At 34.6% G+C, this 26,430-nt stretch overlaps 1 protein-coding gene and 1 long non-coding RNA gene across 2 annotated transcripts; both read left to right on the top strand.

Moving 5' to 3' along the window:
* Positions 1–3,633: 3,633 nt before the first annotated feature.
* LOC108459761 (WEB family protein At2g40480-like) lies at positions 3,634–7,501 on the top strand. The gene is made up of 2 exons (XM_017759165.2): positions 3,634–4,037; positions 5,735–7,501. Exons 1-2 carry the CDS (start codon positions 3,780–3,782, stop codon positions 7,217–7,219), a joined length of 1,743 nt encoding a protein of 580 aa, XP_017614654.1. The 5' UTR covers positions 3,634–3,779; the 3' UTR covers positions 7,220–7,501.
* Positions 7,502–8,766: 1,265 nt separating this feature from the next.
* LOC128291640 (uncharacterized) lies at positions 8,767–9,598 on the top strand. Its single transcript, XR_008281450.1, has 2 exons — positions 8,767–8,884; positions 9,317–9,598. It is a non-coding gene; the product is annotated as an uncharacterized LOC128291640 (long non-coding RNA).
* The last annotated feature ends 16,832 nt before the right edge of the window (positions 9,599–26,430 follow it).

The following is a 26,430-nucleotide window of genomic DNA, read 5'->3' as shown; positions in this document are numbered from 1 at the left end:
AACTTAGAATTAAGTGTAGAGTTAGATATAGGCTTAAGATATAGGTCTAGTATTTTAGATTGGAATTAGTATTCCTTTTATTGGCAACTTGCTATAAATTTATATAAATCTTTTATATCTTCTTACCATGAAATGTTTACTTGAGCTTACATTTGGCATGAATGTGTATAACTGTGTCCTAATTAGTCATCATCTCCCTCACATCACACTTACATTGGTATACACTATATGATCATATTGATATATTTGATTGCATGACATTTCTATGTCTTAAGCTCCATACAATTGTCATTCATGATTCTTTGAAATTTAGATGGACCATTTTTTAATCCAAAAGGCATTACATTCCATTCGTATTGCTCAAATGATACAGTAAATGTCGTTTTGTATCATTCTTCTTCTTTTATTTAGATTTGTCAAAATCCTAATTTTATGTCAAAATTATAGAAAATGTTGTCATTTCAAAATTTTTGCAATAAATCTTTTTTATTTGAGATTGGGCATCTAATCCATTTTAGATTTTGATTGAGATGTTTGTAATTAATAACTAATATTGGTGTTCCTCTTTTAAGTTATGCATTTTTTAACACATAGAATGCGGAGGAACACCAAAGAGAGTTGCTGTAATATCTCGAATTAGGGCCTAATCGGAATAGTGGTTTCGTGACCACAAATCCGAGATAGAAATAATTATTTAATTATTTCTATCTCGAATTTGTGGTCACGAAACCACTATTCCGATTAGGCCCTAATTCGAGATATTACAGTTTCTTTTTCTGATTAATTTTTTGTTGTGAAAATCTTGTATTTCTTTTCTACCAAATTCTTCCATTTCTTTGTTCATCTGTATTGGCCTTACTTTTGTTGGAATTTATTTTTCATCAAAATCACTTTCATAAGGTAATGTTATTTCATATTTTTTCCTATTCCAAAAGACATTAGGGATGTAAAAATATACGGTTGATTCTATTTCTTCTTTAATCCGGTTTATTCTTTTTTTGGTTTTTTATTTTTTCTAATTGTTCAATTAATTTTTAAAACATATTTCTTCTTTTAAAAAAGAAATTTGTTTTTGTTTATAATTGATCAACTTGTTGATTTGTCCATTATGGATGAACAAAGATTTTAACAGGTTGAAATTTCTTATTTTGGGTTTTTTCACAAAAGGGAATTCTACCTTGGTATTTAAAACTTTGGTGGAGGTTGAATGATTTGTTACCTTATATGCTTTGACTGAAGATATGAATGGGGTTCCTAATATGATATCTTGGATAATATCTTTTACCATTAAAAAATATGTTTGATATTTGATACCTTTATTACAAATTTTAGCATTGGGAGCTTTGTAGGTAAATTTGAGTTTTTTTTTTTTTACCATTTACAACGTTAAGAGATTCTGATATTTTGTTGTTGTATTTTGTTGGAATTATGTCTTCTATAATATAGTTTTAATCTGTTCATGTGTCGAAAAGGGCTATTGTTTCCAATTGAAATTTGTTGTTTATAATAACATTTATTTTTATCAAATATCTTTGGATGGATACTTCAGTAAAAACCATCATGTATTCTTGTATATTATCTTCTGTCTCGAGTTCAGTTTCTGAAGAACTATCTTCCTTGGATTCATGTTTTAAAGTTTGTGTTTGTTTCTTCATTTCTTGTTGTTCATTTTTAAGCTGGAAAAGCTCTAACTTAATTTGTTTTCTTTTCAATTGTAATTAAGAATTTTGATTTATCTAGATTTTATTTTTCATATTTATTAAATATTGTATCTTGTATATATTGTACATTTGTGATCGGTTAGGAATAATTTATTTTGCTGATTTATTTTTTAACGAGGATTTTAAGATTTTACCACTAACTTCAATTATGAATTCTTGGTCTTTGGTTAACATATTTATTGAATGTTTATTTTCATCAAAGGATTCAGATGTTGTTTGTAATTTATCTATATATAATTCATCCGATTCAAGAGATGTATTATTTTCAGAGATAGTGGATTCTAGAAGAGTTTCATTGATCTTTTGTTTTATTTCTTCATCTAGATTTAAATTATTAATATTTCTCTTAACCTTACAATATTTTGAGATGTGTCTTGGTTTTCCACATCTATAATATTTTATTATTTTATCTATTTTGTTTCCTAAATTTTGTTGTTTCTTTTCTTTTATATATTTCATATATTTTGGCTTTTATAATACTCGAGATGTTCTTTTTCCTATTATTTAGTTTTTAAGATAACATGTTTTTCAGAAAGAAGACTCACTTCTAATGTCAAATTGGTGGCGAACGATCCTAATTCCTTTCTATATTTATATTTTCTTTTTAAGGATATTTTTAACTTTTACATCCATTTTAGAGTGATTTGACAAATAGTGTAAGTTTAAAAGTTAAAAAAAGAAAAAATTAAATGAAGTTCATGAGTCAGGCCAAGTTCAACAAAAAATTTAGGCACAGTCTGAAAAATGGGCTTAAAATTTTGCCCAAACTCGGCCTGGATAAAAATACTAAAACCTGAGTCTAGCCCGCCCGCTCATATTAATTTTTATATAAATTTTAAAAATATATAATACATCAAAAGTATTAAAAACATTAAAATAAATATTTTCCAACAAATTAAAATTAAATTTAAAAAATATGCATACTTAAATAACACTAAGATAAATGAAACTTAACAAGGAAATGTGAAAAATAGTAACAAAATTAACAATAAAACAAGAGTTATACAATATCCAAATAATAACAATAAAGTAGTAGCAACATAATTGTGAAATGGTAACAAAATAGTAAAAAAAAATGACAAGAAAATAATAAGAAACAACAAAAAAAGTAAAAAAAAAAATAGTAGGTTTTTTTTGTTTCCTTATTCGAGTTGGGCCAGACTCAGGCTAAAAAAGCCTTATCCTAGGCCTGACCCATTTTCTAAACAGACCTTATTTTTTATCCAAATTTATTTTTCGAGTCTATATTTTTACTCAAACACTCTCATATTTTAGGTGGGCCTTCGAGCCGAGTGACCTAGCCAATGAACAGTTCTAACTCAAATAAATCATAATACTTTTAAATTTGAAGATGTAACTAAAAATTATAAATTTTAGGATTTTATTCCTAATAAAAATTTATTTTTTTAAAATTCTTTTTTAGCTTGAATTAAATCAATGTAAATTGTTTCGTAACATTTTGCGTGATTCAATCCGTTGACACTCGCTAAAAAAAAAGTTAAAAAGTACATTTATGACATCTTGACATAGATGTAATCATTCTCTTGAATTTTACACAAACGGCGTCGTTTAGTTTTATGATTTGATTAGACTTCGCCTTTCCTTCCAATAAAACTGCAAGTCTGCCACTCCCAACACAACCATCCCTTAAAAACCGCAATCAACGCCCAAATGCTTATAAATCAACCCATAAGCATGTAATTCCAACCTCATGCCAACATGCTGATATGTCATCATATTTTTGGCTTAAACTCAAACCCCTTGACCCACCAACTCTGACTCATCATCCTACCAACCAATGCCCATCAAGCGCGTCACTAAACTTCAAACATTCATACAAAAAACCAGAGAAAAGGAAAAGAAATTAAATCATTTTGCCACCTTTGCTCTCTCACCTTGTGGGACTATGGACATAATCATGCAGATTTCTTGATTTATCATCATGTATCTTCTTCTTCTCTTTTCATTTTTAAAATGAGACAATTCTCTTTTGCATCTACACTCAAATTGACATTAACATTTCGTTCTTGAAGCTTATTTAATTTATGTGCATATGTAATGGCGGCAGTGCCTCAAGGGTCTCCTATGGAAGGGGTTCCAGGTACACCCGGAATCCGGGAGATGAGACCTGAGCACGGCTCCAAGAATTCTGGGTTTTGCACCGACTCAAGCAGAGACCTGAATCCGGGGATAAGGAGGGTTAGTTTGAGAGCAGAGATCGATACTTCACCACCTTTTGTGTCGGTTAAGGAGGCTGTAACCCGGTTTGGTGGCAGCGGACCTAGGGTGCCATTGTACAAGTTTGGAGAGGCCTATGTAAGTATTTTTGCTTTGTTTTGTAGCAAGTTATATGTATATAGTTTGAAAATAACATAGATAACTTCAGATGTCAAAGTCCTTTTAATTATCGGATTCAAGCACCATATTTCACAATGAAAATGAAAATGAAAGAAAGAAAGAAATCATTTTAATTTACATTTTTAATTTTTTAAAATTAATTAATTACAAGCACGGCATACATGTGAATTGTTATGTAAATATCATGTCAGCAAAGTTAACATCTGTTAACTTTTCTATATATTTTTGGGTGATTTGATAAATAATGTAAATTCAAGATTTAAAAGATAGGGGTGTTTAAATTTCAGTTAAAACCGAATTAATCGACCGAACCAATCTAATTCGGTTAATCGGTCAGTTAACCGATCTAACTCGGTTCAAAATCAGGTAATTAATCGAATTAACCGAACTTAAAAATTAATAATACAAATTATATGTAGTTTTAATTCGGTTAATTTGGATAATTTTGTCAAATAAACATTATCAATTTTTTATATGTTTTATACTTATTTTAATAAAAAACATATAAAGTTCGTTAATTTAATTAATAATATTAACTGTTCGATTAACCGTTTGAACACTCTTACTAAAAAGACAAAAAATAAATAAATAAGTAAAATAACTTTTTAAAATTAAAAAGCTAAATAAATTATATAAAATATAAAATACTCATCAATTATATAAAATATTCTTTAGGTTCACAAATATAGTCCATCATTAAACAAAATAAAAATAAATAAGCAAAAGAATTTATTACATAAATTGAACAATAAGATCATCACATACCATACATATAAAAACCCATGATTCAATAAATCCAAAATAAATGATAAAAAAATTAAATTTAAGTTCAAAATTATTTTTTATCAACCAGTATATCAAATTTCAATTGAAAAGGGCGAAATCAATTGATATGCACTGATATGAGCAATATCGACCGAAATTTACAACGGAACTTAAAGTTTATTATTCCGGATTACTACTCAAGATAAGTTCCAACCAATAAAGACGGTACTAAAATAAAATTGGCTACCTTAATTTTAATTTTCTTTTTCTTAAGTTGCTTTTATCTATCTTAATTTATCTTTTGTTTTATTTAAAATTTTATAATTATTCAATTTTAATGAAATATCATTTAAATAAGATATTAAAATATAAAATGCATTTAAATTACTCAAAAGAAGCATTTAAATAATTGTTAAAATTATTCAATATATTTTATTTTAGCTAAATTATTATTTTAAATAATAATTTTATTATTTTAATAATTTGAATTATACAATTATTTGCATATTGATTTAGCATCCGTATCCTATTATTTCAAAAAGAAAAAAAAATATTTTTCATTTTTAATGAGACATATTAACTTTTGAATAATTTTAATTGTCTATTTAATTATAAATTATTATATAATAAAATTTAATTTAAACTATTTTTATAATAGTTAAATTCTACTCTTAATTAAATAAATTATTTATAAAATTAAAAGCGTGACGTAGAACAACAAATAATACTAATAAGTCTTTTTACTTAAAAACCTAAGAAGTTTTATAAAAAAAAAGAGAGGGGGGGGGGGGGGAAGCTAAACGAGAAAGGGGCAGGAGGGGCACCAATATGTGGGCAGAGGATTTATATTCCAATTTTAATGTACGATAAATCGTATTTGTTATGAACAGAACGGGGTTGAAGAGTTTGACATAAAGAAAGTGGAAGAACAAGCAGCAGAATTGGAGAAAGATCTGATTGTGAAAGAGTTGGAGACTTTGGATGTGCTTGAAGAACTTGGAACTACAAAAAGGATTGTGGAAGATTTAAAGAGACAGCTCCAGAATGAAGCCTTGAAATGCATGGCCACTGCTACACCAGACAACATGCCATCTCCTGCTATCAAAGAAATGAACATGGAGCACCGTGAAGAGATCGGAAACGGGGGTTCAAGCCCCTGCCCCACTTCATCTCCTGATTTGATCTTGATGGAGTTGAAAGAAGCAAAACTGAACCTTGGTAAAACTATCAATGATCTTGGGGAGATTCAAACTTTTGTTGAGTCTCTAAATAAGAATACGAAGAAAGAGAAAAGTTTACTTGATATCACCCTTGAGAGGCTAACTTGTAAGTTTGCAGGGGTGAAGGTGAAGCCACCGATTGCCAACACTGTGGATGCTGCCAATTATGGGGGTTTTGATAATTGTTCCAACATCTTAAGATCTCCATTTCACAGCAACTCGAAGCTCGAGCTGTTTAAGAAAACGGTTGATCCTGCAAAAACTGAAGTTCCAAGATCAATGCCACTGCCAGGGAATGAACAAAATAGGCCTTGTAGCAGGACTGCTCAAATGAGATGGATTGCAGCAAAGAAGATGGAGGACGCCGCCAGGGCAGCTGAGGCACTTGCTCTAATTGAAATGAATGCCCTTACGGGAATGAAGGGTTTACCAAGCAATGGCAACTCATCAGGATTTTCCCTGCCGGAACCAGAACCCGAACCGTTGCTTGGAACCCCGAAAGTTATAAGGGCAAAAGAGGTTTCTAACAGGAAAGTAATCCATACAATGCACAAATTTGCGGAAGCAAATATCTCCAAAATGTCAATCTTGAAGAAGCTGGAGGAAGCTTCAGAAGAAGTTAAACATAGTAAACAAGCATTGGAAAAGGCTCTTAATAGACTCGAAATTGCAACCAGAAAGCAACTTGATGCTGAAGAAGCTCTCAGGAGATGGATTCCAGAACAAGAACAGAAGAAACAGGTCATTTATAATGCCCCTAAGATCAGCAATTTCCACCCACCAATCCCTCAGTATCAGCATCCTCCTCGATCTCCTTTACATGATCTGATGAACAAGCAAAACCCAACAATGGATGATGAACCAAAGCCTGTATTAAGGCCGACAGTTTCAATGAGGGATATCTTGAGCAGGAAACAGGTTACTCCTGACGATTGTGTGGTGAAAAGGCCTAATGAGGGTCACAATACTGAAAAGCAAAAGGTTGCTTTGAGTCAAATGCTTCATGAACTAAGGGAAGATCTGACATTTCCTCAGATACCTGATCACCAAAAAGAACATGGGGATGATCAAAAGCAGTACTTAACCCAGAGGAGGAAGTTTGGGTTCATCCACATCTCTCTTCCAGTGGCAAAGCAAAACAAGAAGAAATCATAAGCATTAAACGAAACATATAGGACAAATTTTATGACTAAACACGAGTACAGTTCGGAATACCAACCGTGACACTGTGTTGCAGCTGTTCTTGGGTGATTTTTATTTATTGTTTTTATGTTGCTGCAATCTTTGGATATTGGTTTTGAAAAAGGTGTGTCTGGAGTTTGTAGTCATGGATTCTATGACCAGCCCTGATATTTATATTTATTTTTTTATCGACACCAGCCCTAAATATTTATGGGGTAGAATTTCATGTTATCTATATATCAGAAGGCATTGAAATCGTGATGACTCTTTTGCTCCACAGTATTTTAATTGTTCTTTTAACATTTATCATTTTATCGAAGAAATTTCCCTTCTTTTAAATTTTAATTAAAAAATAAATTAAATAATGATATGTCTTCCATGTAACTATCCACATGTATGCAAGTTAGTAAAGCTAACAAAAGTTAATTTTTCCATTCATTTTATGGTGATTTGACAAAAATGCAAGTCTAAATATTAAAAGAGGTAAAAAATTAAATGGAGCGCTAAAATGAATTATTTTTTTTAAAAAAGTTAAGGCTCAATCAATTAATGAATAAATTATAGGGTAAATTAAACCAACGATCACTTAATTTTGGAGTAGTTAACAAAACAGTCACTCAAGTTTTAATTCAGTCACTCAACTTTCGAAAAATAACAAAACAATCCTTTTAATCATTTTCTACTATAAATGTAATGACCTGAATTTTCCCGTTACCGAAAAAGTGTATTTTCGGGTCTCCGTTTCTGAAAAATGGATTCTTCAATATTTATTAAAAATATTTACGAAGTTAATCGAGTGGTTAATTAGAGTCTAATTAAGTGAATTAGCTTAAATTAAGGATAATTGGATAAAATGATTAAATTGAATGAAGTGTGAAAGTTTAATTATAGAATAAAGAAAATTGAAAGGACTAAATAAGTAAATAAGCCAAAAGAGTGCCAAGTGTATGGCAAAAATAAAATACAAGTGGAATAAATATAATACACACATTTGTAATACATGAATGTATTTGCTTATTATTTAAGTAAATATTAATGTATTTATTATTATTAAATTAATATTATATGATAAATAAATAAAAGTAAGACAAATGTGTGGTTATGATTGGGTACAAGTGTATTAATAAAATATATATATACTTGTAATGCTTGTATTTAAGTATTAATAGATATTTATTATTTATAAAAGGTATTTATTAATTAAATAATTATATTATAAGATTTTTATGTGAAAAATAAATAAAAGTTGATAAATGTATGGTATGTATAGTGACATGTGAAATATTAGTATATGTACATTTGTAAAATACATGTATATTTACTTATTATATAAATATATTATTAAATTATATATTATTATTAAATAAAAGATATTTATATAATAAATAGATTAGAGAAAAACAAGTGTGATATTATAAATGGATACAAATGTTAAAAGAATATTTGTTATTAAATAGATTTTTATAATAGATATTTATTAAGTTATTATATTATATATATAATGGTTTAATGAAATAAGGAAAAAAGGAATAGAAATAGAAACAAAATAGGCAAAACGAAAAGCAGGGAAAGAAAGAAAGAAAGGAGAAAAGAAAGAAGAAAGGAAAATTGAAGGTTTGAAGCTTGACGTTTAAATAGGTATGTCAATTTAGCCTTTTTACTTAATTTTGATGTTTTAGAAGTTTTAGAACAAAGTTTTGATGAAATTAAGTTGATATTTTAAAAGTTATTAGATTTCTAAATATTATTCATGTTGAATAAAATGATGAATTATGAGTTTTATTGATAAGGAATTTAAGTTAGAAGTGGGAAAATGATTAAATTATAAAGAGAAAGTTAAGTTTTGACATAGTAAGGACTAAGTTGAAAGAAATTCAGAATTTAAGTTTTATGTTGAATATGAAAAGCTGGAATTTATTTTAAGCAAGTATAAAGATGAAAACTTAAGTTAATTTTGAAGAAAAAGAATGGTTATGGTGGAAGGACTAAATTGGAATTTATGGAAAAGTTACATGGAAGTCTTAAGAATGTGATATTAATGACTTTGAATGAATGTAAATTTTTCCGTAGCTAACATAGCGCAGGAAATGTCATTGAAGAAGGGGAAAGAGAAAGTGGACGAGGATATCGAGTAAACTCGAGAATTACGGTTTGTATTTTTATAAACCGAATTTAATAATTATTTGTTGAATTTATTATTTATATGAATGGTAAGTATTATTATTATTATTTTGGTATTGAATTGAATAAAAAATTCATGAATTATTAGTGATTATTGATATTGAATAGAATATGTAAATATTGAGTGGAAAATTGAAAAATGTATATTGCATTGAAATTGATATAGAAAAATGTATTAAATTGGACTGAAACTAAATTACAAATGAAATTGAAAAGTTGAAATTTTATTGAATAACCTATTAACTGTATCGGCTAGTCGGATATAGTTGGCATGCCATAGGATTGGAAGTGTTCAGGGATATTCCGACTGTGTGTCAATGAGACACTATATGTGTTGACTACTGTGACTGTTCTGGATTCATTCCAAAGAGGTACTCCGTACCTGACTGTTACTGTTACTGTTCCGGATTTGTTCCGAGGAGGTACTTTGTGTACCGCTATTGTTACTGTTACTGTTAATGTTACCCTTACGGTGTATTTCGGCTTCGGCCGATGAAACACTGTATACTATCCCCGGTGTGTGGGTTAGATTCGTGTATCCGTCCAGGTCCGAGTCATGTTAATAGGGGTAATGAAAAGTATTAAAGACTATCTACTAATGAATAATTGGCTGTTACAGAATAAACGACTGATACTGAATAAATGAATATTATTGATTAACCGATTATTACTGTTGACTGACTGATACTAAATGATAAAGATCAATGGGTTGTTACTAAAGAATATTGACTGTTATTGAAATGATATAGTACAGAATATTGAATGAAAGGTAAATAATATTATTACTCAAATGAATTGTAAATAAAAGTACTGAAAAAACTAATTGTTACTGAATAATTGACTGCTACTAAATGTCTGAATGATACTAAACACAGGATATTACTGAATAAATATGAAAAATCGACGGATAATGAACAAACATTGAAATTGTATACATTTCATCGAAAGTGATTAACAAGATCTTAGCATTATATATCAAAAACAAATGATTGAACTATTAGGAGTAATAGATTGAATTCTCAAGGTTCATTGATATATGATTTATTATTGACTTAAGTATCGATTTATAAAAATACCACTGAGTTCATACTCAGCGTACGGTTTGTTTCCGTGCACAAGTTAGGTTAAAGAAAGATCGTCAATTCAGCATCATAAGCCGATCCCGAACTCAAAAACGTAAAGCATGTTAATTATCGGTAATGGCATGTACCTAGGATGTCTTAAGTGTGTTATATTGGGTTGTGATTGTAATACTAAATAAGTAAATTGATAATTGATAATGATACATGATAAGTGTTTAAAGTTAAGCATTAGATAATATATAAAATGCATTTGGATTGGTTTAATATAGGTAATTGTATTGGTTGTGGATTGAAATTTACAGGATTGGTAAATTTTTAAATTACAAGGTTCATTTTGAGTTCACATAGTTTGTCACACGGGCGTGTGCCTTGGTTGCCACGGCCGTGTCTTAAAGTCAGTTTAGTACACGGGCAGGCCACACGGACGTGTGTCATGGTAGTGTTTAAAAGTCAGTGTTGCATACGGGTTGAGGACACGGGCGTGTCCCATGCCGTACGTGTAACACCCCGAACCCGAGACCGTTGCCGGTGTCGGACGCGAGGGGTTAACGAGCCAAATCCACATATTGCACCGACCAATTTGACATTTCCAGACAAGCTGGAAATGTGCGTCACTGTCGCCTTAAAAATCATATCTCGAGTTTCAAAACTTGGAAACTGATTCCGTAAATTTTCCCTGAATTTAGACTCATATATCCATCCATGGATTTATTTCTGGAATTTTTGGTCGGGCCAATTGGTACAGTTTATTAGTTAAAGTCACCCATGTTACAGGGGTCGACTACACTGACCTTCGTGCGTTACAACTTGAATATCTCTCTGTACAGGGCTTTAATACTGGTGGCGTTTGTTTCTAATGAAACTAGACTCAAAATGGAATCTGCACATATAAGGAATGACTTCTAATTCTTTTTGGAGAATTTATGGTAAATTTTCAAAGTCGCGACAGGGGACCCGGAAACCGTTCTGATCCTGTCTCACGAGAACTTTAATATCTCTCGGTATACTGTTCATATGATCGTTTCGTTACTTTCATATGAAAATAGACTCGTCAAGGTTCGTTTACATAATTTATTCACTATTTAAAACCACACCTACAAATTTTGGTGATTTTTCACATCCACGTCACTGCAGCTGGCAGCATCTGTTTTTAAGGTAGGCTTTACCTATTTTGTAGTTCCCATGGACCAACTATAGTCTAGTCATGCTTAGGTCCACATATGATCATAATTAGCCAATCCAATGGCTGATCATGTGACCAACTCTCTCATTCCAAACCATAATCACATCATGAAACCAAATATAATTACAAACTACATATGGTCAAATTCCATACTCCGCTTTTTTAACCATTTTCGCATGGCCGCACACATATACATCACCAAGTACCGAAAAACAACCGAGGGTAATCCTATACATGCCATATCCAAAACTCAACTAAAGGAGTACCAAAAAGGGCTTTGATAGTGTGGTTGACTTCAACTTCTATGATCCCGAATCCGATCGCTAACGAGCAAAATCTATAAACAGAGAAACAAAGAAACGGAGTAAGCAATTTATGCTTAGTAAGTTTCGAATCATAATTTACACATAACCAAAGCATAGCATTCAAGTAGCTAAACAATAATTCATATGCACAATTTCTCAATGACATGCTTACTTCACAATCCCAACTCTTATATTCATACACAAATAACGGCTTAGTTAAGGCCGCTAGCTCGTTTATCATTGGAACGAATATTGATACGCACTTACTCATAGTGTGCAAAGCACACACAAAACATACCTTGTTGTTGGGAATTTCACAAGTGCATTAACTGAAAATTTTCCAGCAAGCTTATAATTTTCAAATCACATACCTTCGGAGTTTAACCGGATATAGCTACTCGTTCAAACGCCTTCGGGACGTAGCCCGGTCATGGTAACCCGCACAAATGCCTTCGGGACTTAACCCGGATATCACAACTCGCACAATTGCCTTCGGGCTTAGCCCGGATATCATAGCTCGCACAATTGCCTTCGGGCTTAACCCGGATATCACAACTCGCACAATTGCCTTCGGGCTTAACCCGGATATCACAACTCGCACAATTGCCTTCGGGCTTAGCCCGGATATCACAACTCGCACATTCATACACATCTTTGTTTCAATTTCATAACAAACTTTTATGCACAATTTACTTAATCAAGAATATCATTTCGGCTCAATGGCCACATACAAGGGCACAATTTCGATTGCTTAATACTTCATTCAATCGAATCAAAATCTAAGTTTCGATACTCAAAACTTACCTTGGAGGTTGTCGAGCGCCCAACGACTATTCAATCACCTTTTCTTTTCCTTTATTGGAGCTAGTTCCCTTTGTTCTTGAGCTTTATGTTAACAAATAAATTGATTTAGTCGTTTGAATACCGAAGGGAACCTAAGATACTTAGCTCTTATAAGGCCACACACACTTACATCCACATACTTGAGCTCAATAATTATAACATAGCATCAAGCACTCCTATGGCCGATTATACTTAGTCATACTTGCACCAAATCAACAATAAATTCCAAGATTTTCACACTATATATGTACTAGGCCGAATGTACATGCAATTTCACAAACATTCTTCAACAATTTCTTCTTTAAACAAACATATTTACACATATAGGTGCAAGGTCAATTTCAAGGTGTTCATAACCATCATAAACACAAATTTTAACTATCATGCAAGAAGCATAAACCATGCTCATGAGCATACCATGGCCGAATACATCACACACCATACTCCTTTTAATTTTTGTCATGGTTAAACAAAGAATTCAATGTCTTACTCAAGATTGCTACAAAGAAATTTCAAGAGTAGTCCATCCATCATTGCATGCATCATTAGCAAGCTTCACATTTAGCATGCAATGGCTTTAACACAATAACAACCTTGGCCAAATACCATTTCCATGGCATAACAAGGATTTGAACCATGGCTAACATGAACATCAAGTTAGCAACAAAAACATGCATGAATCTCATGACACAACCTTAAACATACCTTAATCTTGATGCAAGTATAGCCAAATCTCCTTCTAGTTCTCTTCTAAACCAAAAATGGAGCAAAAATCCCTTTCTTCCTCCTTATGATTTTCGGTCAAAAGATGAGAAAGGATGAACACAACAATTTTTTTTTCTTCCTTCTTTCTCAACTCACGGCAAGGGGGGGGAATACCACACTCACACACATTTTTTTTTTCATTCTTTTATCACCCATACCCCTTTGTTTATTATTTCACCCTAGTGCACCAACAAAACATGTTTCAACATGTTTTCTTTGCCCATAAACCATGTCATGGCCAGCCACTAAGCTTCCTTTGGGGAAATTTGACATGCAAATCCCTTATTTTTGCATGCATGATTAACTAGTCATCACACATTTCCCCATCACACTTTCAAAGTTTACTACTAGGTCCTTTCTAGTGAAATTCACATTTATAACACTAAATTGAATCATCAAAATGTCACACACAAATTAACACATATCATAGGCATCAAAATAAATTTTTAATTATTTTTTTATGCCTCGGTTTTGTGGTCCCGAAACCACATCCCGACTAGGGTCAATTTTGGGCTGTCACAACTCTCCCCCACTTAAGAAATTTTCGTCCCCGAAAATCTTACCGGTAAATAGGTTTGGGTATCGCTCTTTCATAGAGTTCTCGGTTTCCCAAGTAGCTTCTTCCATCCCGTGTTTGAGCCATAACACTTTCACTAGCGGAACCCGCTTGTTTCGCAACTCTTTCACTTCACGTGATAGGATACGAATCGGTTCTTCCTCATAACTCATATTGGCTTGAATTTCAACCTCTGACGGACTAATCACGTGCGATGGATCAGATCTATAGCGTCGAAGCATCGAAACATGAAAGACATTGTGAATCTTTTCGAGTTCAGGGGGCAAAATCAAACGATATGCAACTGGACCGACTCGCCGGATATCTCATATGGCCCAATGAACCTCGGGCTCAACTTGCCCTTACTACCGAATCTGAGTATCTTTTCCAAGGTGAAACCTTGAGGAACACTTATCTCCCACGATGCTCGATGTCTTTACGCTTCAAATCCGCGTCGACTTCTCGACGATCGGAGGCTATCTTCGACTTTCACGGATTACTTTCACTTTCTGCTCAAAGATCTCTAATCAAAACCACCCGAAAATTTTGCTTTCACCGAGCTCACCAAAAACAATGGTGTACGGCATTTACGACCGTACAAAGCCTCGTAGGATGCCATCTTAACACTTGATTGAAAACTATTGTTGTAAGCGAATTCAATCAAAGGCAAATACCGTTTCCATGAACCACTGAACTCGAGGATGCAACATCTTAAAATATCCTCAAGTATCTGAATTGTCCGCTCGGATTGACCATCGGTTTGGGGGTGAAAGGCGGTGTTGAAATGTAGCTTGGTACCCAAAGCTTCTTGCAACTTCTTCCAAAATCGCGAGGTAAATCTCAGATCTCTATCCGACACGATGGAAATAGGCACCCCGTGTAATCTCACAATCTGAGAAACGTACAGTTCGGCTAGTTTGTCTATTGAAAAGTCCGTACGTACGGGGACAAAGTGAGCCGACTTAGTCAATCTATCTACAATGACCCAAATCGCATCCTTCTTACTCCCTGACAATGGCAGTCCGGATACGAAGTCCATTGTGACACGATCCCATTTCCACTCGGGTATCGTGATCGGCTGAAGTAATCCTGAAGGCACTTGATGTTCCGCTTTCACTTGTTGACATATTAAACACCTCAAAACAAAGTCGGAGATGTCTCGTTTCATACCATGCCACCAAAACTGACGTTTCAAATCGTTGTACATCTTCGTACTCCCCGGGTGGATTGCCATTCGGCTACAATGGGCTTCATTCAAGATTATCGAAATAAGTTCAATTCTTTGGAACACAGACGACTCTCGAACCTCAAACAATCGTCATCATCGATCCGAAACTCCGATTCCTTGTTCGGAACACACTCAAATTTCGCTTTTGCAACTAATTCATCGTCGACTTTCTGGGCTCCACAAATTTGATGTGTCAATAATGGTTTGGCTTTCAATTCAGCTACTAACACATTGTCGGATTGAACGGACAAGTGCACATTCATCGTCAGAAGCGAATAATGATTTACGACTTAAGGCATCAAGAACCACATTCGCCTTTCCCGGTGATAGTCAATGACCAGCTCATAATCCTTTAATAGCTCGAGCCAACGTCTTTGTCGCAGATTTAAGTCTCTTTGGGTCATCAAATATTTGAGACTTTTGTGATCCGAATACACATGGCACTTCTCACCAAATAAGTAATGTCGCCATATCTTTAAGGCGAATACGATGGCAGCCAATTCGAGATCATGGGTCGGATAATTTTTCTCATGTGGCTTTAATTGCCTCGACGCATAGGCCACAACTCGACCTTCTTGCATCAATACACAACCTAACCCAAGTAGGGAGGCGTCACTATAGATGACAAACTCTTTGCCAGGTTCGGGTTGCACTAGAATTGGGGCTTTAGTCAAATAAGTTTTCAGTTGATCAAAACTTTTCTGACATTTCTCCGACCATTCAAACCTTACATCCTTTTGGAGTAGCTTCGTCATTGGCGTGGCTATCGTTGAGAAACCTTTAAAAATCGTTTAATAACCGGCCAGCCCAAAAGTCTCAACCTCGGTAATATTCCTGAGGCTTCCAGTTAAGTATGGTAGAAATTTTGTTCGGGTCGACTCGAATACCCGATGCAGATATCACATGCCCCAAGAAGCTAACCTCTCTTAACCAGAACTCACACTTGCTGAACTTAGCATACAATTTGCTTATCCCGTAAAATTTGCAGCACTAACCTCGGTGTTCAAAGATGTTCGGCCTCATTTCTTGAATAGACCAAGATGTCATCAATGAACACGACTACGAACCGATCCGAATATGGTCTGAAGATCCGATTCATTAAATCCATAAATACCGCAGGGGCATTAGTAAGCCCAAACGGCATCACTAGGAACTCGTAGTGACCATATCTCGTTCTGAAGGCCGTCTTGGGTACGTCCAATCTCGAATTCGCAATTGATAATAGCCCGATCTCAAATCTATTTTCGAGAACACCGAGGTTCTTCAGTTGATCGAACAAGTCATCGATACGCTGTAACGGATATTTGTTCTTTATCGTCGCTTTATTAAGTCGACGATAGTCGATGCACGCCTCATGGTTCCATCCTTCTTTTCACAAGCAACACCGGCGCACCCTAAGGCGAAAAACTCAAGCAGCAAAACCTCTATCCACCAATTCTTGCAACTGAGCTTTCAACTCCTTTAATTTCGTTGGTGCCATACGATACGGAGCTACCAAAATTAGAGTGGTACCAGGTACCAATTCGATGCCAAACTCCATTTCCCGAATAGGTGGTAAACCCGGTAATTCTTCAGGGAAAACATCCGGTATTCACAAACCACCGCATCGATTCGGGTTTCTTTTCGACTCCTTGTCATCGAGCACATACGCAAGGTACGCTTCGCACCCTTTTCTTACATATTTCGAGCCAACATTGCTGATATTACAGCTGGCACCCCTTTTTAAGTCCGTAGACTCAACCCGAATTATCTCGTTATTCGTGCACCTCAGATCAATAGTCTTTCTTTTGCAATTTACAACCGCATCGTGCATGGTCAACCAATCCAAACCAAGAATAACGTCGAATTCATCGAACGGCAAAAGCATCAAGTCCGCGGAAAACAAGAACCTCGAATACTAGGGGACTTTTCTTGCACACTTTGTTGACAAGCACGTAATGACCCAAGGGTTTGACACCGAATTACAAACTCAAGAGACTCAATAGGCAAAGTCTTCTGGATTCTAAGGTTTCACATATATAAGAATGAGTAGAACCGTGGTCAATCAAAGCAATCACATTAGTATCGAAAAGAGTGAAAGTACCGGTAATAACATCCGGTGAGGCAAAGATCCACGCGCACGTATGGCATAAGTCCTAGCAGGAGCACGAGCCTCGGGTCTTGTTGTAGCATCTCTCGACCCTCTCTGACCGCCACTAGCATTGCCCGCATTCCTGGATGGCCTACCTCGAGCAGTGGTAGCCCCGGGTTTCCACTTTGACTTACATTTTGTTCGAGTAACCTCGGGCAATCCTTGATAGAGTGGTCGGCTGATCCACACTCATAGCAGGAGCGATCACGGAACCTACAGCTCCCCGAATGCCATTTGCCACAATGCAGACACTCCGCTCTCTCTCGGCGATCATTTCCACCACTGGCGATCGAAGTGACTCGTGTGATCACATGGGGTCGATCGCGATCTCGTCTAGAAAAGCCCGAAGCGCCTCTAGACCGGCCCACATCATCTCGAAATCTCTTCGATGCTTGTTGAAGAGACTTTCCCGAGGACCTTTTTCGAAATTCTCCAGTTCCCACATCAACTTTTCGCTTTCTCCTTTCTAAGCTCTTCGCTTTACAAGCTCGCTCAACAAGTACTACGAACTCTCGTATTTCGAGAATGCCAACGAACATCCTTATATCATCATTCAGCCCATCCTCGGCGTTTACACATAATAGCTTCGGACGAAATGCATTCTCGCTGCATCGGCTAAGCCTCACAAATTTTCGTTCTTAGTCGGTAACTGACATAGAGCCTTGCTTAAGATCAAGAAATTCCTTTCGCTTTTGGTCGATGAATCTCTGACTGATGTACTTTTTTCGGAACTCGGTTTGAAAGAACTCCCAAGTCACTTGCTCTCTAGGCACCACGAAGTCGAGTACTCCACCAATAGTAGGCGGAATCGCGTAGCAAGGAGATGGTACACTTTAAGCACTCATCGGTGTACAAGATAGCTCATCGAGCACCGGATAGTGTTGTCCAACCAAAATTCAGCTTGCTCGGCATCGTCATCATCCGTAGCTTTAAATTCAGTAGCCCCATGTTTTCAATTCATCGATTGGGGCTTACTTGACCTTACTTGGTCGATTCACGGAGGTATTGTAGGTGCGGGGTTGCATTAGTCGGGAATGGAGGTTGTGGAACAGTAGTGTTAGTTCGAATGTATTGGTTAAACCAATCATTCATCACACTATAAAAGGCTTGCCTAGCCTCATCATTCGGATTGTCGGCAATAGGTTGAGAGTCCGTCGGCGCTGTCCCTTGCGCGAGCAGCGCCACACTCTCCACATTATCAGCTATTGCTCGGTTGGGATCGGGATCCATTGCAAAAACAAACACAAATTCAGATTGTCAGAAATCACCACACTATCAATTTATCACTTAATGGCATGTATAGCTAGACCCCAAACATATCACGGTAGTCCTAGAATCGACTAAACCGTAGCTCTGATACCAATAAAATTGTAACACCCCGAACCCGAGACCGTTGCCGGTGTCGGACGCGAGGGGTTAACGAGCCAAATCCACATATTGCACCGACCAATTTGACATTTCCAGACAAGCTGGAAATGTGCGTCACTGTCGCCTTAAAAATCATATCTCGAGTTTCAAAACTCGGAAACTGATTCCGTAAATTTTCCCTGAATTTAGACTCATATATCCATCCATGGATTTATTTCTGGAATTTTTGGTCGGGCCAATTGGTACAGTTTATTAGTTAAAGTCACCCATGTTACAGGGGTCGACTACACTGACCTTCGTATGCTACAACTTGAATATCTCTCTGTACAGGGCTTTAATACTGGTGGCGTTTGTTTCTAATGAAACTAGACTCAAAATGGAATCTGCAATATAAGGAATGACTTCTAATTCCTTTTGGAGAATTTATGGTAAATTTTCAAAGTCGCGACAGGGGACCCAGAAACCGTTCTGATCCTGTCTCACGAGAACTTTAATATCTCTCGGTATACTGTTCATATGATCGTTTCGTTACTTTCATATGAAAATAGACTCGTCAAGGTTCGTTTACATAATTTATTCACTATTTAAAACCACACCTACAAATTTTGGTGATTTTTCACATCCACGTCACTGCAGCTGGCAGCATCTGTTTTTAAGGTAGGCTTTACCTATTTTGTAGTTCCCATGGACCAACTATAGTCTAGTCATGCTTAGGTCCACATATGATCATAATTAGCCAATCCAATGGCTGATCATGTGACCAACTCTCTCATTCCAAACCATAATCACATCATGAAACCAAATATAATTACAAACTACATATGGTCAAATTCCATACTCCGCTTTTACGAACCATTTTCGCATGGCCGCACACATATACATCACCAAGTACCGAAAAACAACCGAGGGTAATCCTATACATGCCATATCCAAAACTCAACTAAAGGAGTACCAAAAAGGGCTTTGATAGTGTGGTTGACTTCAACTTCTATGATCCCGAATCCGATCGCTAACGAGCAAAATCTATAAACAGAGAAACAAAGAAACGGAGTAAGCAATTTATGCTTAGTAAGTTTCGAATCATAATTTACACATAACCAAAGCATAGCATTCAAGTAGCTAAACAATAATTCATATGCACAATTTCTCAATGACATGCTTACTTCACAATCCCAACTCTTATATTCATACACAAATAACGGCTTAGTTAAGGCCGCTAGCTCGTTTATCATTGGAACGAATATTGATATCAAGACTTACTCATAGTGTGCAAAGCACACACAAAACATACCTTGTTGTTGGGAATTTCACAAGTGCATTAACTGAAAATTTTCCAGCAAGCTTATAATTTTCAAATCACATACCTTCGAGTTTAACCGGATATAGCTACTGCTCAAACGCCGGGACGTAGCCGGTCATGGTAACCCGCACAAATGCCTTCGGACTTAACCCGGATATCACAACTCGCACAATTGCCTTCGGCTTAGCCCGGATATCATAGCTCGCACAATTGCCTTCGGCTTAACCCGGATATCACAACTCGCACAATTGCCTTCGGCTTAACCGGATATCACAACTCGCACAATTGCCTTCGGCTTAGCCCGATATCACAACTCGCACATTCATACACATCTTTGTTTCAATTTCATAACAAACTTTTATGCACAATTTACTTAATCAAGAATATCATTTCGGCTCAATGGCCACATACAAGGGCACAATTTCGATTGCTTAATACTTCATTCAATCGAATCAAAATCTAAGTTTCGATACTCGAAAACTTACCTTGGAGGTTGTCGAGCGCTTCCAACGACTATTCAATCACCTTTTCTTTTCCTTTATTGGAGCTAGTTCCCCTTTGTTCTTGAGCTTTATGTTAACAAATAAATTGATTTAGTCGTTTGAATACCGAAGGGGAACCCAAGATACTTAGCTCTTATAAGGCCACACACACTTACATCCACATACTTGAGCTCAATAATTATAACATAGCATCAAGCACTCCTATGGCCGATTATACTTAGTCATACTTGCACCAAATCAACAATAAATTCCAAGATTTTCACACTATATATGTACTAGGCCGAATGTACATGCAATTTCACAAACATTCTTCAACAATTTCTTCTTTAAACAAACATATTTACACATATAGGTGCAAGGCCGAATTTCAAGGTGTTCATAACCATCCTAAACACAAATTTTTAACTATCATGCAAGAAGCATAAACCATGCTCATGAGCATACCATGGCCGAATACATCACACACCATACTCCTTTTAATTTTTTGTCATGGTTAAACAAAGAATTCAATGTCTTACTCAAGATTGCTACAAAGAAATTTCAAGAGTAGTCCATCCATCATTGCATGCATCATTAGCAAGCTTCACATTTAGCATGCAATGGCTTTAACACAATAACAACCTTGGCCAAATACCATTTCCATGGCATAACAAGGATTTGAACCATGGCTAACATGAACATCAAGTTAGCAACAAAAACATGCATGAATCTCATGACACAACCTTAAACATACCTTAATCTTGATGCAAGTATAGCCAAATCTCCTTCTAGTTCTCTTCTAAACCAAAATGGAGCAAAAATCCTTTATTCCTCCTTATGATTTTCGCCAAAAGATGAGAAAGGATGAACACAACAATTTTTTTTTCTTCCTTCTTTCTCAACTCACGGCAAGGGGGGGGAATACCACACTCACACACATTTTTTTTTTCATTCTTTTATCACCCATACCCCTTTGTTTATTATTTCACCCTAGTGCACCAACAAAACATGTTTCAACATGTTTTCTTTGCCCATAAACCATGTCATGGCCAGCCACTAAGCTTCCTTTGGGGAAATTTGACATGCAAATCCCTTATTTTTGCATGCATGATTAACTAGTCATCACACATTTCCCCATCACACTTTCAAAGTTTACTACTAGGTCCTTTCTAGTGAAATTCACATTTATAACACTAAATTGAATCATCAAAATGTCACACACAAATTAACACATATCATAGGCATCAAAATAAATTTTTAATTATTTTTTTATGCCTCGGTTTTGTGGTCCCGAAACCACATCCCGACTAGGGTCAATTTTGGGCTGTCACAGTACGGGCATGTTAAATTAGCCACACGGGCGTGTGGTACTGTTCAAAAGAAGAAAATTTAAAATTTCACGAAAAATTTACTAAGCTTTAGGATCGAATTCTGGTTTGTTTTAATTACACTTGTAAAGTACTGTGGACCCATTAAAAATTATATTTAGATGGATATATTGCATTTATACTCATTTATGTGCAAATGTACTATAATGGCTGGTAATACTCAGTAATCCTGTTCCGGTGACGGGACGGGGTTAAGGGTGTTACAATAAACGTAACGGAAAAATGACTTGACAGATGACGGCTTCCTTGTTGTCATTAACCGTCCAGTGGTCAATTACCACCAATTTAAATAGCCCCTTCAACACCAATTTAAGGTTTAGGCAATAGAAGAAGAAGAAGAGAAAAAGAAGAAGGAGGAGAAGAGAAAAAATAGATATGCTGGCCGTGATTCCGGTGTACTATCGTGGAAAGCCAGCCAAATTAAACACGTCTTAGTCCAATGACAACCCAGGTAGGAGGTTTTTTGGTATAAGAAGTTTGGGAGTGGATTTCGAAAACCATGTTATTTTTTCACTTGGTTTGATCCACCATTGACGCCACATTCACGAATTGTGTTGTTGAATATTTTAAAATAGGTGAATACATTGGAGGATGCAAGTAGAGAGAGAAAAACATGGGGTTTTTGTGCTAGTATTTGTAATATTGTTGTTTTTTTTAAACCCTAAACTTTTTTATATGATAGTTGGTGTTCTTGTTGTTGTGAGCACTGAAAGTCAGCTTATGTGGCTGTTGGTATACTGTTTTGTTATTCATTCATTGTGAGTGAAAGCTAGGTGTCCTAAATGTAATGGTCTATAAAGGGTAGAAGTTTGCTTACAACCTTGAAAGTTGAAAGAATAATTGCAATGGGAGAGTATTTGGTTATTGTAATGGTCTAGTATTCTTACATATTTATATTTGATTTTCTAAATGTTTAATCTTCTTTTAAGACTTCAAAGAGTATTTGGTTATTGTTTGGCAGCTTCTTACATTGTATGGATCAATGCTCATATGTTAGAAAAGATAAAATAGACAATAATAATAAAAAACAGAAACACATTGTCCAGCATTATACTTCTTTCATATATTAAGGCCAAACTGTTTACAAAAGGAAGGGCAAACTATTGCCAAATTTGCCTATAATTCAATACAATTGAACATATTTGAAAATGGTAGAGATATTTATTTCTAAGTATAAATTATATTTTTTAGGAATAATAATTCTATTGGTTTCTACTAAGAGAGAGATTTAGGGTTCATGATTGTTTGAGCCCACACTCAAAGTGATTCACGAGAATAGTAAAGAAGTCGTTCGGTTGAAAGTCAAAAACATTAAAGATCCGTCTCACATAAAGCACAAGTATTTTTCATAAAAATTTTATTGTTATAAATATTACAAACTAACTCAATTTTCAAACCGAGTTTTCCTAAACATATCAGAATGTAAAGAGTAGTCTTGATGATTTACTTAGAGAGATTCTATAGATTGCTATACCTGATGAGTTGAAAGGGGAATTAGTTGTGTTGGTTACAATAGTTGAAATTAAAGCTAATTTATTTCCTATGAATGGGAATAAATCTCCAGGACATGATGGCTTTAATGCCAAAAATTTTCAAGCTTCTTGGAGCATTGTAGGAGATGATATTGTGAGAGCAATGCAATTTTTCTTTGATACCGGGAATTTACTAGGGTCTTTTAATTCTACTATACTTTGGTCCCTAAGATTCCTAATCCTTGTTTCGTTACCGACTAGACCTATTTCTTGTTGTTCAACAATCTATAAATGTCACGAAGATTATAACTAACAAATTGAAAGTTTTTTACCCTCTATCATTTCTAAAAACCAAAGTGCATTTATGGAGGGTAGGAATCTTGTTGATAACATTCTACTTGCTCAAGAATTGGTTAATGGATAAGGGAGGAAACACTTATCTCCAAGATGTGCTCTTAAAGAGGATACCAAGAAGGCTTAAGACTCAATTATTTGGAGCTTTATTTTTTGAATTCTGAGGTTGCTTGGGTTCCTAGAAAAATTCTGCAAATGGATTAGAGCATGCATTTCGCGGATTAATGGTGGTTTGGTTGGGTATTTCTCAGGGGCTAAGTGAGTTAGGCAAGGGGACCCTTTGTCCTCTCATCTTTTTATTCTAGTTATGAATGTGTTGTTAGGTTTATTGAATATTTCTAGTGAGCATAAGGTTTTTCAATATCATCCAATATGCCAAAATTTACAGGTAACACATGGGTGTTTTGTCGATGATTTGTTGGTTTTTACAAAGGGGACAACTGAGTCTATTGTTGCAATTAGTAATATTCTCGATTCTTTTATTGCATTTCTGGGATGCAAATGAACAACGTAAAGAGTGAGCTATATTGCTCTGGCATTGATCCTTCTGAACAGTTGCAAATTGTTGAATGTATTGGAATTACAACGGGGGCATTATCGTTCAGATATCTTGGGGTTCCCTTGGTTGCAAACAATTTAAGTGTTACTGATTGCAAAGGTTTGGTGGAGAGAATCACTCATAGAATTAATTGTTGGATGAAAAAAGTCTTTCATTTGCTTGTAGACTTCAGTTGTTACAGCCGGTCATTTTTTAGTATCCAAAATTCCTGGTTCAGGGTTTTGTTTCTTTCTTCCAAGGTTATAAAGGAGGTTACACGGTTATATAATTCCTTTCTTTGGAGATGTTCTGCAAGTTCAGCAAGGGGGGCAAAAGTGAGTTGGGATTGGATATGCCATCCCAAGACTAAAGGTGGGATTGGAGTAAAAACATTTGTTCTTTAGAATGAAGTTTGTATGATGCAGAGCTTGTGGTCAGTATGGATGAAAGCTGGATCACTTTGGGTAGCTCGGGTCGACCTTTATATCCTTAAAGGTCGCGACATGCTGCAAATTCAAGCAAAGCAAAGTCATTGCTGGGTATGGAAGAAACTCCTCAGGTTGCAAACTCCTCAAGAGTCATATAAGGCCAAGAAGAGTTAGGAATTGTTACTATTCCTAGGAATTCATTTATTGATTGGTTAGCTATTATGGACAAGTTAGCATACAAAAACAGAATGATTTCTTGAGAATTGCAGGTCAATTTATTTGTGTGTTATGTTGTGATGATGAAGCTGTCTCTATGGACCATATTTTATGAGTTGCTCTTACTCAAGAGAACTTTGGGGGAAAATATTGCAGGCTTGTGATTTGCATGGGTTGCCTAGTTATTGGCATGATGAGTTTGAATGGATTCAAAGGGTGGGAACATGTAAATCACTACTCTCTACCATTCTTAGGCTAGCGTGAAATGCTTCTATTTACTTCATTTGGAGAAAAAGAAATAATAGACTTCATGGTGGTCCATTAAGATCAGTACAAGTCATTATTACTCCACCTATATTCATTGAGTAAATTTAAATATATATAATATATTAACATAAAATAATTTTTTTTACCCTATAATGAATGTGATAAAATCTAATTCATTTAAATACTTTCATGTAGAACTTTGGTCCTCACACCAAGCCTATACTTTCTTTTAGCCACATAATGAGTGTGACAAAAATCTAATCAATTTAAATACTTTCATATAGAACTTTGGACCTCACACCAACCAAACCTATGGATTGAGTTCTAAAAATAGCCGAAAGTCTAAGGGTCACAAATTTATTACAAAAGAAAATTTAATGTATTGTTTAAAAAGCTACCTAGTAATTGGATTTGAATGTAATTGCTTACACAAGAGCGACTTATTTGGACAATCATTGTGATTGGTAGATCCCACTGATTTGAGTGTAATTGCATCATCTCCAATTACACTTTCTAATTCTTAGGAGGATAAAATTGGAGTAATTACACAAATAATTACATCCAAATCTAATTTTAGAAATAACTTTTATAAAAATTATAAAAATCATATTGTAAGCATGGACACATATAAGTATTTGGGATGATTATGGTAAAAAAATCTTATATTGTAAATCTTAAAAATTATATTATAAAAATAATTGTGTATTTTATAAAATTATATTATTTAATCTTAAAAATTTCTAAAGTTATGGCTAAAATTTTATTATGAAAATAATTTATATATCATAAAAGAGTTATAATATATTTAATTATAAAATGTTATGGCTAAGAAATACGGATATAACTAATTTATGTGTCTATATTATATATTATAAAATAATATACTTATTTATAAAAAATGTTATAATTTTTAAATTACAAATTATTTATAAAAATAACTTCCTAAAGTTATGAAAAAATATTATTCATAAGAAGTGTTATGAAAGTTTTGAACAAAATATAAAATATTTTTATAAAGATAATATATTATCATTTTATTATATATTTTACTTAATTTTTGTATTATAAAAAGTGATATAATCTCGTTCTTAAAATTA

This window comes from Gossypium arboreum, chromosome 4 (assembly GCF_025698485.1).
Source record: "Gossypium arboreum isolate Shixiya-1 chromosome 4, ASM2569848v2, whole genome shotgun sequence".
NCBI lineage: Eukaryota > Viridiplantae > Streptophyta > Magnoliopsida > Malvales > Malvaceae > Gossypium > Gossypium arboreum.
This window is presented reverse-complemented; position numbering and strand designations above follow the sequence as displayed.